The sequence below is a fragment of the Astyanax mexicanus genome, chromosome 6, assembly GCF_023375975.1.
Source record: "Astyanax mexicanus isolate ESR-SI-001 chromosome 6, AstMex3_surface, whole genome shotgun sequence".
NCBI classification, from domain to species: Eukaryota; Metazoa; Chordata; class Actinopteri; order Characiformes; family Acestrorhamphidae; genus Astyanax; species Astyanax mexicanus.
Genome location: NC_064413.1, coordinates 3,829,172 through 3,841,501, shown reverse-complemented (window position 1 = coordinate 3,841,501; position 12,330 = coordinate 3,829,172). Strand labels below are relative to the sequence as shown.

Here is a 12,330-nt window from a genome sequence, read left to right as displayed (position 1 = left end):
ATTTATAATTTTTCATTCATTCATCAACACAAAATCAAAAAATAATTAAAAATAAAATGTATTGTTTTAATCATCAATTTTATTCATCTCATCTCATCTCATTGTCAACCGCTTTATCCGTGAAGGGTCGCGGGGGGGGCTGGAGCCTATCCCAGCAGGCATCGGGCGGAAGGCAGGATACACCCTGGACAGGCCGCCAATCCATCGCAGGGCAGACAGACACAGACAGACACACAGACACATTCACTCACACACTCACACCTAAGGGGCAATTTCAAGTTCCAATTAGCCTGAACGTGCCGTCTTTGGACTGTGGGAGGAAACCGGAGAACCCGGAGGAAACCCACGCAGACACGGGGAGAACGTGCAAACTCCACACAGAAAGACCAGGGTCGCCCCAGCCGGGAATCGAACCCAGGCCGTCTTGCTGTGAGGCGGAGGTGCTACCCACTGCGCCACCGTGCCGCCCCATCAATTTTATTATTAAAATCAATTTATTTTAATAATTATTTAAATGCTTGGACATGTTTTATCATTTTTTATCAGTCAGGCTTTTCCCTGTAAGTTATTATCATTATTATTACCCCATAAGACACGCCCACTTCGTCTATGCAAAGATAAATCTCTCCTTGCGTCTGAAACGATTGGTCACGCGCCAAACAAGATTTTGTAACACAAAACGACATTTTCATAGCAAACAATTTTATAAATCATGGCATTTCTCTTATAATTGCTACACAAGCCACGCCCACTGCCAGTGTATGCAACGCTAAGAATCCCCTCGCCGAATACTATTGGTGCAGCCTCGTGTTTGGCCCCGCCCCCTTCGCAGCAGCTGTTTCGCTCTCTGAAGTAAAGCGAGAGCGCGAGCGGAGCTTTCAGCAGCCGTCCGTTCATTCAGCCCCGCGCGGCTCCGCTTTGGGGGAGGTTATTATTTTATTACAGCGTTTAGTATGTAATAAAGCAGCGTTGGAGTTCAAAGGCAACTTAAGGTGCAGGTGAGAGCCTCCGTGCTCGCGTGTATTCCCGTTTAAATATATTGAAAAGCACTTCGTCGTCCAGCTCACCTCGGAGAAAGAGGAATAATCAAGGTGAAAAACGGAATAAATCACAATGGCATGGTCGTGGGACTGGAAGAGCTGCGTTCCCGTCTTCGCCCTGCTCGTGTTTTCCTTTCTGCACACAGGTAAGATTATTTTTCTGTTGTTGTTTGGATGTGGAAACTTGTCCGCGAGCGTTTGTGGGCATGCACCTGAAGCGAAATTACAATAGCAACAGCAATAGGCACCAGCTATAATAACATGATAACTGCGGTCAGTAGCTAACCTTAATTCGTGTTTTGGAAGCACTTTTTAGGAAAAATATATAAATGAAATTTGTTTTAAATACGTTTATTGCATGATTTCATCTCAAATTAACTAGGTATATAAGCTGAAGTGGACTTCTTATTATAATAGTCCGTTCCACCTTAAATGGCATGCAAGTGCCGCACCATTTAAGGTGGAACAGACAATTAAAATACGAAGCCAACTTCATTCAGCCTGCTTGGCTTTCAACTGCTAAATAACTAGATATATTATACAAATTATGATATGCTAATTCGAATATGTTGAGTAAATTAATCTATATATATATATTATTTTGCTTTAATTTTATTTCTAACAACATACCTAGCTTACCTAAACACTCGGTTTAGCTGAAAACCACAGTAACTGAAATTAAAGGATGCTGTACGACTGACTATCTCCACCCGTTTTCCGCACGTACGCTAACCGCTAACATTGATTTAGAACGCCTAGCCCCCTCCTGCTCTTTCTGCTCTGTGATTGGCCAATACGCTCCCGCCTGCTGCGCGTGGATTGTCTGGCTGTTTGTTTTCAAGGCAGCTAAGAACTCCGAGCCAATCACAGCAGAGAGAGGGAGTGCGGCGTGTGGCTGAATACGGGTGTCAAAGGAAAGAAACAGCGCTGTACAGTTAATCACGTCATTTCATGCTCTCTGTCCCATGATGAACGCAGCTCAGGGGATTTGTGATACTGTAACACATCTCAGCTTGTGTTCTGCAGTGTGTGTGTGTGTGTGTGTGTGTGAGCTTCACAGTCTCACAGAGTCTCATTACATCATTTATCTAACATGCAGTACAATAGATGCTCTGTTCATACTGTCTAATAACAATCACCCTAGGGTATTGATGCTGCTTTCATTTTCAGGCAGTATTTTTTTAGAACAGTTAAAAAATACTTATCCAAAATATCCAATAATAGACTGTGAACAATAACATAACATGTGAGTAAGAATAGCTCAAATTAAACAGCTAAGACCCACGAAAACAATTTTAACAATTTTTAATATGTTACACAGAACTTACATCTTTCCAATTGGTACATACATCCTTTATTTGCATAATGGGTGTGTCTTCCCACCCCTAACTCACCATCAGTGTGGAGTCATGCCCACCAGGTCTACTTTTGCTTAGGTATGCAGTTATATTTATTTACGTATGGCTATTGTAAACAAAGAATACAGTTTTATAATGCATTGATTCATGCCAAACCCTACTCTAAAAAAGCTGTAATACCCTGTAAATAAATGACAGTAAATTACTTTTTTAGCGCATCCACGCTAAGAATACTCTCCAAACCTGCACCTCAATTAATATTAGTATATAGTATATATCTTAAAGTATTAGTGTGTAATATGTAGGCCAATTGGGGAGCAGACAGGGTTTTAAAATGACAGTAATGATGATCATACTGGAGTAGTTGCTCAATACTATTCAAATATTAACCAAGCAAAATATACATATATATCATTGGTATATATTGTACTATTTAGTCTGTGCAGCTTAGTTTAGCAAATCTGAAGTTATAATGAGTGTTTCAGCCACGACTGCTCAATAAAGCCCAGCCAATCAGAGCAAAATTCATTCAAATATGAGAATCTCGCATCCGGAGCTATCAAAAGCTGAGTCAGCGCCGAGCTCAACTCAAAACCCGAGGAAAACAGCAAAAATCAGTAATCAGCACTTTAATTAACATTAACATTTAAATAAATAAGAAGACCGTTTTTTTCTTGGATTAAAAGAGTGAATTCAGCTGTAACTGGAAATATCTGCGGCATAAAAAAAAAGACTGTGCTGGACTGAGGTGCACAGCTTTCAACATCTTTCCATGTTTACAAGCACGTGCCCAACCATGTGGATGGAGGCCATGCGTGCAGTTACTTCTTTGTGTTTACTCCTGCATCCCCCATCCCCCCCTCCTCGTGCTCCACCTCCCCCTTGTGCTTCTCAGGCAGCAGAAGCCCGTCACTCACACAGACACAGAGACAGCGCTGTGTATCTACTTCTTGTATTGTATTGTACAAAACATTGCAACATGACATGTTTGTTTTAATTGCCTTTAATTGCACGTCCTTCGATGTGACTATTGCGCATGCGTACATCGTGATGACGATGCTTAAATGATATATCCTGCAGCCCTAATACAGACATTTTAATTTGCTCCATGTATTATTATTGGATGTTTGCATTGACTGTATTGAGCGATAGCTATGATATGATCTGCTTTGTTGACGCGCTCCTAATCCATACTAGTCCATACATCTACGAGAAACGTACATCTCGGCCGGCGTCGCCTCAGACCTCGCTGTCGCGTGGAGCTGTAATCAGCGTGAGTGCTCGGCCCCGCCGTCTCTTTTCCCCGATACTCCGGGTTTTTGTAGCTCTCGTGCCGGGTTGATATATGGGGCTGAAATATAATTTGCCACATTTTAATAAATGGAGCTGTGCCAGGTCGCGTGGCATCCCTGCGGTTCAGCTCCCAGTGTGTGTTTGTTATGCATGATGGGTAGTGTGCACCTAGTGTGTGTGTGTGTGTGCATATGTGTGTGTGTTACACACTCACACAAACGAGTGTACAGGGTACAGTTGGGGCGCCTCATTGGTCTGGAGCAGCTGGGGGGTGGAGGGGGGAGGTGGTGGTTTGGTGATCATAGTCATTAATCTCTCTGGTGACACGAGGTAATGGGGGAAGTGAGGAGAGGGGGAGAAAAAGAGAAGGAGGGAGAGAGAGATAGAGGAGGAGGAGAGGGGAAGGATTGCGCACCGTCATCACGTAAATCAGCAGCGACTCTTTGATAGCAGATTTACATGTCTTCATTCACACCCCTCAGGACCTGCATGGAAAAACTCATTTGGAGGAGAGGTAGTGATGGAGGGGTGAAAGAGGGGAGGGGAGGAGGGGAGAGGGGTGAGGGATGGGTTATGTAGTGACAGTGGATGGTGGGTATAAAGGCAGAAGGAAAGCAAATAACAGAACAAGAAGGATAGAAAAAGAGATAAAAGTGAAAGAGGAATGGGGAAGCTAATGAGAGATAAACTAATAAAAAATGAAATGAAAGAGAGAGAGAGAGAATTAAATAGCACAAGAGATAAGGTAAGACAGATTGGGAAAGAAGGATGGGGACATAAAGGAGGAAAAATGTATGTGAGAAAGTGAGTAAGCACAAGACAGAGAGAGGGAGAGAGAAAGAATGAAAGAAAACAAGTGCATGTGACAGAGAGAAAGAGAGAGACAGAAAAAGTGGTCAAGAGAAGTTAAGCGAAAGAGGGACAATAAAAAAAAAAAAAAAAAAAAAAAATTTAAATGAGGAAAAAATATGATAGAAATAAAGATTGAAGGAAAAGAGAAAGGATGAAAGCTGAACCAACATGAAAAAAAGATAGAGAACAAGGGCAACAAAAAGGGGAAGACAGAATGGGAAAGAGGGATGTGGACATGAGTAAGAGAAAGGTATGATAAGGATGAAAAAGAGAGAGAGAGGATAGAAGAAACAGAGAAAACGTGAGAGAACGACAGTAAGAGAGAGATTAAGATAGATAGAAAGAGAGAGACAGAGAGGAAAAGTGGTAAAAAGGCAAATGAGAGCTAACAATAAAACATTAAAGAGAGAAAGAGAATGAGAAGCAGTGAGAGAGAAGGGAAGTACAAAGATTAGAAAAAAAGGATGGGGAAGTAAGTAAGAGACAAACAAGATAGAAATACAGAATGAAAGAGCCAGTGAAAAAGAGAAGGTACAAGACAGAGAGAGGGAAAGAGAAAGAATGAAAGCTGAACCAACATGAAGAAAAGAAAGAGAACAACTTAAAAAAAAAGGAAAGAGGGATGTGGAGATGAGTAAAAGAATGGTATGAAAAGAATGGAACAGAGAGAGAGAGGATGAAAAAGCCAGAGAAAGATATGAAAGACTGTAAAAGAGAAAGTGCATGATTGGGAACGACAGTAATGAAGTGGGAGAGAGAGATTGAGATAGAGAAAAAGAGAGACAGAGAGGAATAGGGGTAAAAAGGACTTGGGAAAGAGGGATGGGGATGCAAAATAGAGAAAACAAAACAATAAAAGAGAAGTGAAAGAGAGAGTAAGAGAAAGAAAGTACAAAGATTAGGAAAGAAAGACAGGAAAGCGATTGAGAGAAAAACATGATAGAAATAAAGAATGAAAGAGTGAGAGAGTGAGAATGAGAAGGACAGTAAAAGAAATTAGAGAGAGAAAAAGGCAGTGAGGGATGGAAAGAGAGATTGTGAAAGAGTAGCATCAGCAGCGGTAAAAGAAAAAGAGAGAAAAAAAACAGCACGGACAAGATACTTGGGATGAGGGATGGGTGAGTGATTGAGAGGAAAACATGAAAGAGAAAAAAAAGAGAGATGAATCAAAAGAAAGAGAGAGGAGAGACCAAGGAAGGCAGAAAGAGAAAAAGGAGTAGGGAATGAGATAAAAAAGAGAGAATGAGAGAAAATAAGAGCGACAGGACAGAAGAGAGGGAGAGTAATGGAGAGAAAGAACGAGAGAAAGAGCAAAGGATAGAAAGAAAGAAAGATAGAGAGAGGGTGTTCTACCTGCCTACATACAATATGAGTTTTGAAAGGGAAAGAGAAATGAGGGATGGAGATGATGGGGAATGAAATAAGATGGGAGAGAGAGAGATACATAAAAAGATAGAGAGAATAAGAGAGAGAGAGAGAGAGAGAGAGAGATGGAATAATTTAGGGTGGGAGAGAGGAGGAGGTGTGGGAATAATGAAGGTGGAATAATGCGCTTGATCTCGGAACAGATGAAGAGCGGAGATGCAGCAGAGATGGAAGCGGGTGAAGGAGGAGAGAGGGATTCAGGCTGTGTGTGTGTGTGTGTGTGTGTGTGTGTTTGAGTGTGTGTGTGTGTGTGTGTGTGTGTGTGTCTCACCTGACAACCGATTCCTCATTCACACGGCTTTAGCGGGCTGTGTGTCCCCTCAGGCTCGGGCCAGTAGAAACATGTTGTGTACACCATCTGAGACCAATCCCCCCTCACCCTGCTGTGTTTCTCACACACTGTTACACACTCTGTTACACACTCTGTTACACACACACACACACACACACAAAGCAGTATGGTGGTCCCTGCTTCAGCTCTGCCCCTGTCTTTACTTTAGCGCTCACTGAACTCTTCATAATCAGTTCGTTTGCTGCAGTTCGTTTTCCATCATTCGCCTGCCTGGACTTGTTGTTGATGATGGTCAGGATCCAAGACATAACACAAGGCATTACCGCCTGCAGTAGACAGCACAGTGGGTGGTAATGATCATGACTGGCAGCAGAATATGGTCCAGCAACAAATGAGCTACAGTAGGGTCCCACTGAGATATCAGTCTGCTGGCGTCATCAACTGTGATTGACCACCCATGGTGTCATCAATGCAATCTTTCTGGAGGCATCATGATTGCATTGGTTCCACTGAGATATATATCAATATAATGCAAAGCTCATTTGCTTATACCTTCCTTGAAATCTAATGGTTTTTCATATGTTTTTCATCATATTCTGGTGTTGAATTCTCTCAGTTAGTCTGGACCCTTGTAAAAAATGGGATTCCACCAGTATAGGCGGGAATCCAAACCATCACTGATTGGTGGAAACTTCACATTAGACCTCGAGCAGTTTGGACTGTGTGTCTCTCCACTCTTCCTCCAGACTCTGATCCCTTGATTTACAAATGAAATGTAAAATTTTCTGATTATGTCATCTGCTGGTGTTGATCCACTGTGTTTTATTATCAAGTCTAAAGTCAGTGCAGTTTTGTTTTCCCACAAAGTCTTACAGCACTTCATGCTTCCCTCTGCTACTGACAACTTTTATAGAGATGCGGATTTCATTTTCCAGCAGGACTTGGCACACAGCCCACGCTGCCAAAAGTACCAATTGGTCTTATATAAAATTCTTATTTTATGAGACACTGATTAAAATAGATCACTCTGTATGTAATAGATCTATATATCATATGAATTTCACATTTTCAATGATATTACATTTTTTTTGAGATGCTGTGCGCTGTGCGCTATTGGCTGCCGCTTCTCACCTGTGTGTGGAGGAGTGTTGATGTGTAATGTGCTTGTGTGTAAAACGAGTAATTTTGAAGCGTCCTTGGGTTTCTAGAAAGGCTTTAATATAAGTTATATAAGTTGAACTTTATATATGGTCATTTAGTCATAGACTATGATTTTCTTTCATTGGAAAATCTCCATCCAAAATGCTGTGTAGTCCAAGACCAGGCTCAATCCCACAGTGTATCATTAGTTATTTTCTGCGCTGAAAAACATCAAGGTGTGTCAAGTCCTTAAAGGCATAGATTGTCCAGTTTCCAGTGTTTGTTAGCAGTGTTAGCCTAGCATCCTAGCAGCCTAGCATCTGCTCTCTTCTAAACTAATCAGCAGCCTTCAAATTCCAAGCATGTCTCGGCTGATCGACGGCATCTGGGGTAAGTGATCAATCATCCCCCCATGTTTTTTTCTCTCCTCCAAAACGTAGATGTTAAAAAGACCTTGCTGCTAACTGAAGCCGATTCCTTCTGGACCACCGTCTCACAGATGGAGGTGGGGATGGGAGCCTTAAAGAGTGGGATTTTCCTTGTTCTATCTCTCTTCTGTGCCGCCGAATGCAGAGTGTTTATACTCGACACTTTGTTCTGTAGCGCCTTTTCAGCGTAAGCCCGAGTTCATCCTTTGATCCCAACCCATGGGTGTGTAATTCTCCCAGTAAAATAAAGATGTTGACATTTAATTAAAATAAGTGAAAGCACCTCCTAGCTCTGTATTGGAAAAGGGAGCCAACCCGAAAATCCTCGGGCGCGAGCGGCGTCGTCTCCGAGCCTTTTGTTAGATTAACGTCGCGGCTTTAGCCCCATCCAGTCCGGGCCGAATCGGGAGACGCGAGAGCGAGCGTCTAGGACGTATGCTTCCGGGAAAACATTAAAGCTCCTCATGTTTTCTCTAATCATGGCAGTACATTACACATTACAGCACAGCGCTTAAAAAAAAAAACATTTATAGTATGATCTCTGAGACCACAGAGACCACAGAGAAGCCTCAGAACAAAGAGAAACGAGACTACGCTCCATATTGTGTAGTCTTACTGAACCGCACTGCCTTTCTTCTGGGAAGAACATGATGGCTGCTCTATAAGCTGTAAACACGTTTAATTGCATCCTTACCTTGAAGTCCCATTTTAAAAGAGGAGAGAGAGAAGGAAAGAGAGAGAGAAAAAGAGCATGAGAGAGAGAGGGAGAAAGCAAGAGATGCAGTCTAATGGCGTGTTCATCCATTTGCGTTCATGCTTTACGACGCCATTAGGCCCTGTTCGGTGCAGGTGATGTGTTCTATCACTGAATCTGAACTCAGGCTGTGTTTTAGGCTCTGCTTGGCTGATTAGCCATTTCTCTGAATTTTATGCTAATCAGCTCAACTCATGTCACATATATGGATGTTAGGATTGATGCGATGCATCTGTGCTTTAGCATTAGCCCCTTGACTCTGCATTATCAATAATATACTCTACACTATCAATGATTCACATGCTTTTTTACTATCAGTGATTCACATACTCTACACTATAATTGATTCACATATTCAGAGTATATATATCAAAGCTAATGTCCAAATTCAGTTATTTATCCACATGCTTTAATTTTGAACTTTAGTCCTAATTCACATACGCTACATTAGCACAGGTTCATATACTCTTATTGTAAATTGTAGTCTTGATTCTCATACTCTACACTATTATTGGTTTATATACCCTGATTTTAAATTTTAGCCGTCATTCACATACTTTACATAAGCATTGGTTCATACACTCTTATTGTGAAATTTAGCATTGATTCACATACTCTTTACTACCATTGATTCACACACTCTGAATTTGGACGCTAGCTTTGATATATACTCTATCATATATTTATATGCTCTGATTTTGCTTAAGCCTTGATTCACATACTCTAAATTAGCATTGGTTCATAGACTCTTATTTTGAAATGTAGTCTTGATTCACATACTCTAAATTAGCATTGGTTCATAGACTCTTATTTTGAAATGTAGTCTTGATTCACATACTCTAAATTAGCATTGGTTCATATACTCTTATTTTGAAATATAGTCTTGATTCACATACTCTAAATTAGCATTGGTTCAGATACTCTTATTGTGAAATTTAGCCTTGATTCACATACTCTAAATTAGCATTGGTTCATATACTCTTATTGTGAAATTTAGTCTTGATTCACATACTCTTCACTACCATTGATTCACATACTCTAAATTTGGACACTAGCTTTGATATGTACTCTATTATATATTTACATGCTCTGATTTTGAACTTTAGTCTTGATTCACACACTCTAAATTAGCATTGGTTCAGGTACTCTTATTATGAAATTTAGCCTTGATTCACATACTCTAAATTAGCATTGGTTCATATACTCTTATTGTGAAATTTAGTCTTTATTAACATAAATTAGCACAGGTTAATCTAAATCTAAATCTTAATCTTAATCTAAACTAGCACAGGATCATGTACTCTTATTGTGAAATTTAGCCTTGATTCACATACTCTAAATTAGCATTAGCATTGAATTTGGACACTATGCTATATACTGTACATTCACATTGATTCACATATTTTACATTATCATGGGTTCACATACAATTTGGGCATTAGCTTATAGTTATATACTCTATAATTGATTTATTTACTCTGATTTTGAACTTTAGTCTTGATTCACATACTCTACATCATCATAGAATCATGTACTGTGATTTTGGACTTTATCTTTGACTCATAGCCCTGATTCACATACTCTACATTATCATTGATTCATATACTGTGAATTTGGACGTTAGCTTTTGGTTATATACTATATAATTTATTTACATCCTCTGATTTTGAACTGTATCCTTAATTGACATAGTCTACATTATCATTAGTTATCATATACTTAGACTTTACCTTTGATTCATAGCCTTGATTTACATACTCTACACTATAATTGATTCACACACTTTACACTGTCATTGATTCACATACTCTGAATTTGGATGTTAGCTTTTATTTACAGGCTCTGATTTTAAAGCCCTGGTTCACATACTTTACATTATCATTAGTTCATAAACTCTGATTTTGGATTTGATTCACATACTCTACTCTACAAACTACCTTCCACTACCAGATCAGGAGAAGCTCTCGCTATCTTTAAGAAACTCCTGAAGACAGAGCTCTTCAAAGAGCACCTACTCTCCTAACACCTCTAACTAACTACCTTCTACTACCAGATCAGGAGAATCTCTCGCTATCTTTAAGAAACTCCTGAAGACAGAGCTCTTCAAAGAGCACTTACTCTCCTAACACCTCTAACTAACTACCTTCTACTACCAGATCAGGAGAATCTCTCACTATCTATAATAAACTCCTGAAGACAGAGCTCTTCAAAGAGCACTTACTCTCCTAACACCTCTAACTAACTACCTTCTACTACCAGATCAGGAGAATCTCTCGCTATCTTTAAGAAACTCCTGAAGACAGAGCTCTTCAAAGAGCACTTACTCTCCTAACACCTCTAACTAACTACCTTCTACTACCAGATCAGGAGAATCTCTCACTATCTATAATAAACTCCTGAAGACAGAGCTCTTCAAAGAGCACTTACTCTCCTAACACCTCTAACTAACTACCTTCTACTACCAGATCAGGAGAATCTCTCACTATCTTTAATAAACTCCTGAAGACAGAGCTCTTCAAAGAGCTCTTACTCTCCTAAAACCTCTAACTAACTAACTAATTCTAACCTCATCTCCTTCTTCCTCTTCTCTACTCCTCTATCCCATCATTTCCCTCTGACCTCCTTAAGGCCCTATCTATAGATGCTTTATTTTTAACTTCTATTACTTTTTTACTTAACCTCTTCTATTATTTGCACTTCATTATTGTAAGTCGCTTTGGACAAAAGCGTCTGCCAAATGTAATGCAATGTAATGTAATGTAATTATCATTGACAACAACTGTTATCTAAATATAGCTATAAATGCAGGAATAGTGGTACACTGAGTCATTGGTGTTCCATTGTCCCCCAAACTTTGCTGGTGTAGCTGTAGATGTTCTCTATCCTCTGGATGGTTTTGATTCAGCTTTATTCTCTTTAGAGCTAGTCAGCAATCTGCTGCAGTTCTCTAAGTGAAAGCTGAGGCTTTTTCATATCCTCTTTTGAGGGACATTAGCGCTCATAATAATAGAAGTTGTTTTTGGCCACGGTTTATGAAAGCGCCTTTGAGCCTCATTGAGCTTTCTGTTGTGTTTGTTGAAAACAGGCCTGGGACGGTTCTCTAATCTGAAGCTTTTCTCGTCAAGATGACCAGAGAAACGCGTCTCCATGTCTCCACCGAGTCTCCAGTCATTCGGAGAGCACCTCAGAAGCCGCCGCTATGCTATGTCAGAGTCTAATATATTATTCAAAGTGCTTTGTGCAGATCGTGCAGAAGTCTCGCCTAATTCCCTGTTTAATGTGAATTGAGATTGCTGTGTCCCGCCTGCGCCGAGCTCCAGCTATTGATAAGTTAACTTCCAACTTTCAGGCATCTGAAAGCGCAACTCCCTGGTGTAATTCAGCTCTCGTTCTTCTCCTCCCCTTCCTCCCCGGAGAGAAGCGAGAGTGGCAGATCTAGCACTTCTCCGTACCTGCCTTTTCCATCTCCGCAGCCTCGTCTCAGCAGGTCCGCGGCTCACGACGCCGGCGTGGCGCCTCGCTAACTCGACGCATTCTGATTTCGGGGGCGACTGAAGAATATTACAAGGCCTAGACTGAAGTGACATTTCAGAGCAGACAGGAACTATAGCTATAAAGCTGAAGTATTGAGAGGTGGAGATGGAGAATACTCTGTGCTTTTCCATTTTTAATGGAAAGCTTCCAGTGATTTTTCAGCCTAATCTATACCTGCCACGTCCGGAATATATAACATATCGCCAATTAGCGC

General features: G+C 40.6%; 1 protein-coding gene across 1 annotated transcript in view; it reads left to right on the top strand.

Annotated features, from left to right (window-relative positions):
* Positions 1-849: 849 nt before the first annotated feature.
* The window catches only part of cadm4 (cell adhesion molecule 4), a 338,968-nt gene continuing 327,487 nt past the window's right edge, over positions 850-12,330 (top strand). Inside the window, exon 1 of the mRNA XM_022674242.2 lies at positions 850-1,186. Within this exon, the coding sequence (XP_022529963.1) occupies positions 1,114-1,186 (73 nt within the window). The 5' untranslated portion in view covers positions 850-1,113. The remainder of the gene's footprint in view (positions 1,187-12,330) is intronic.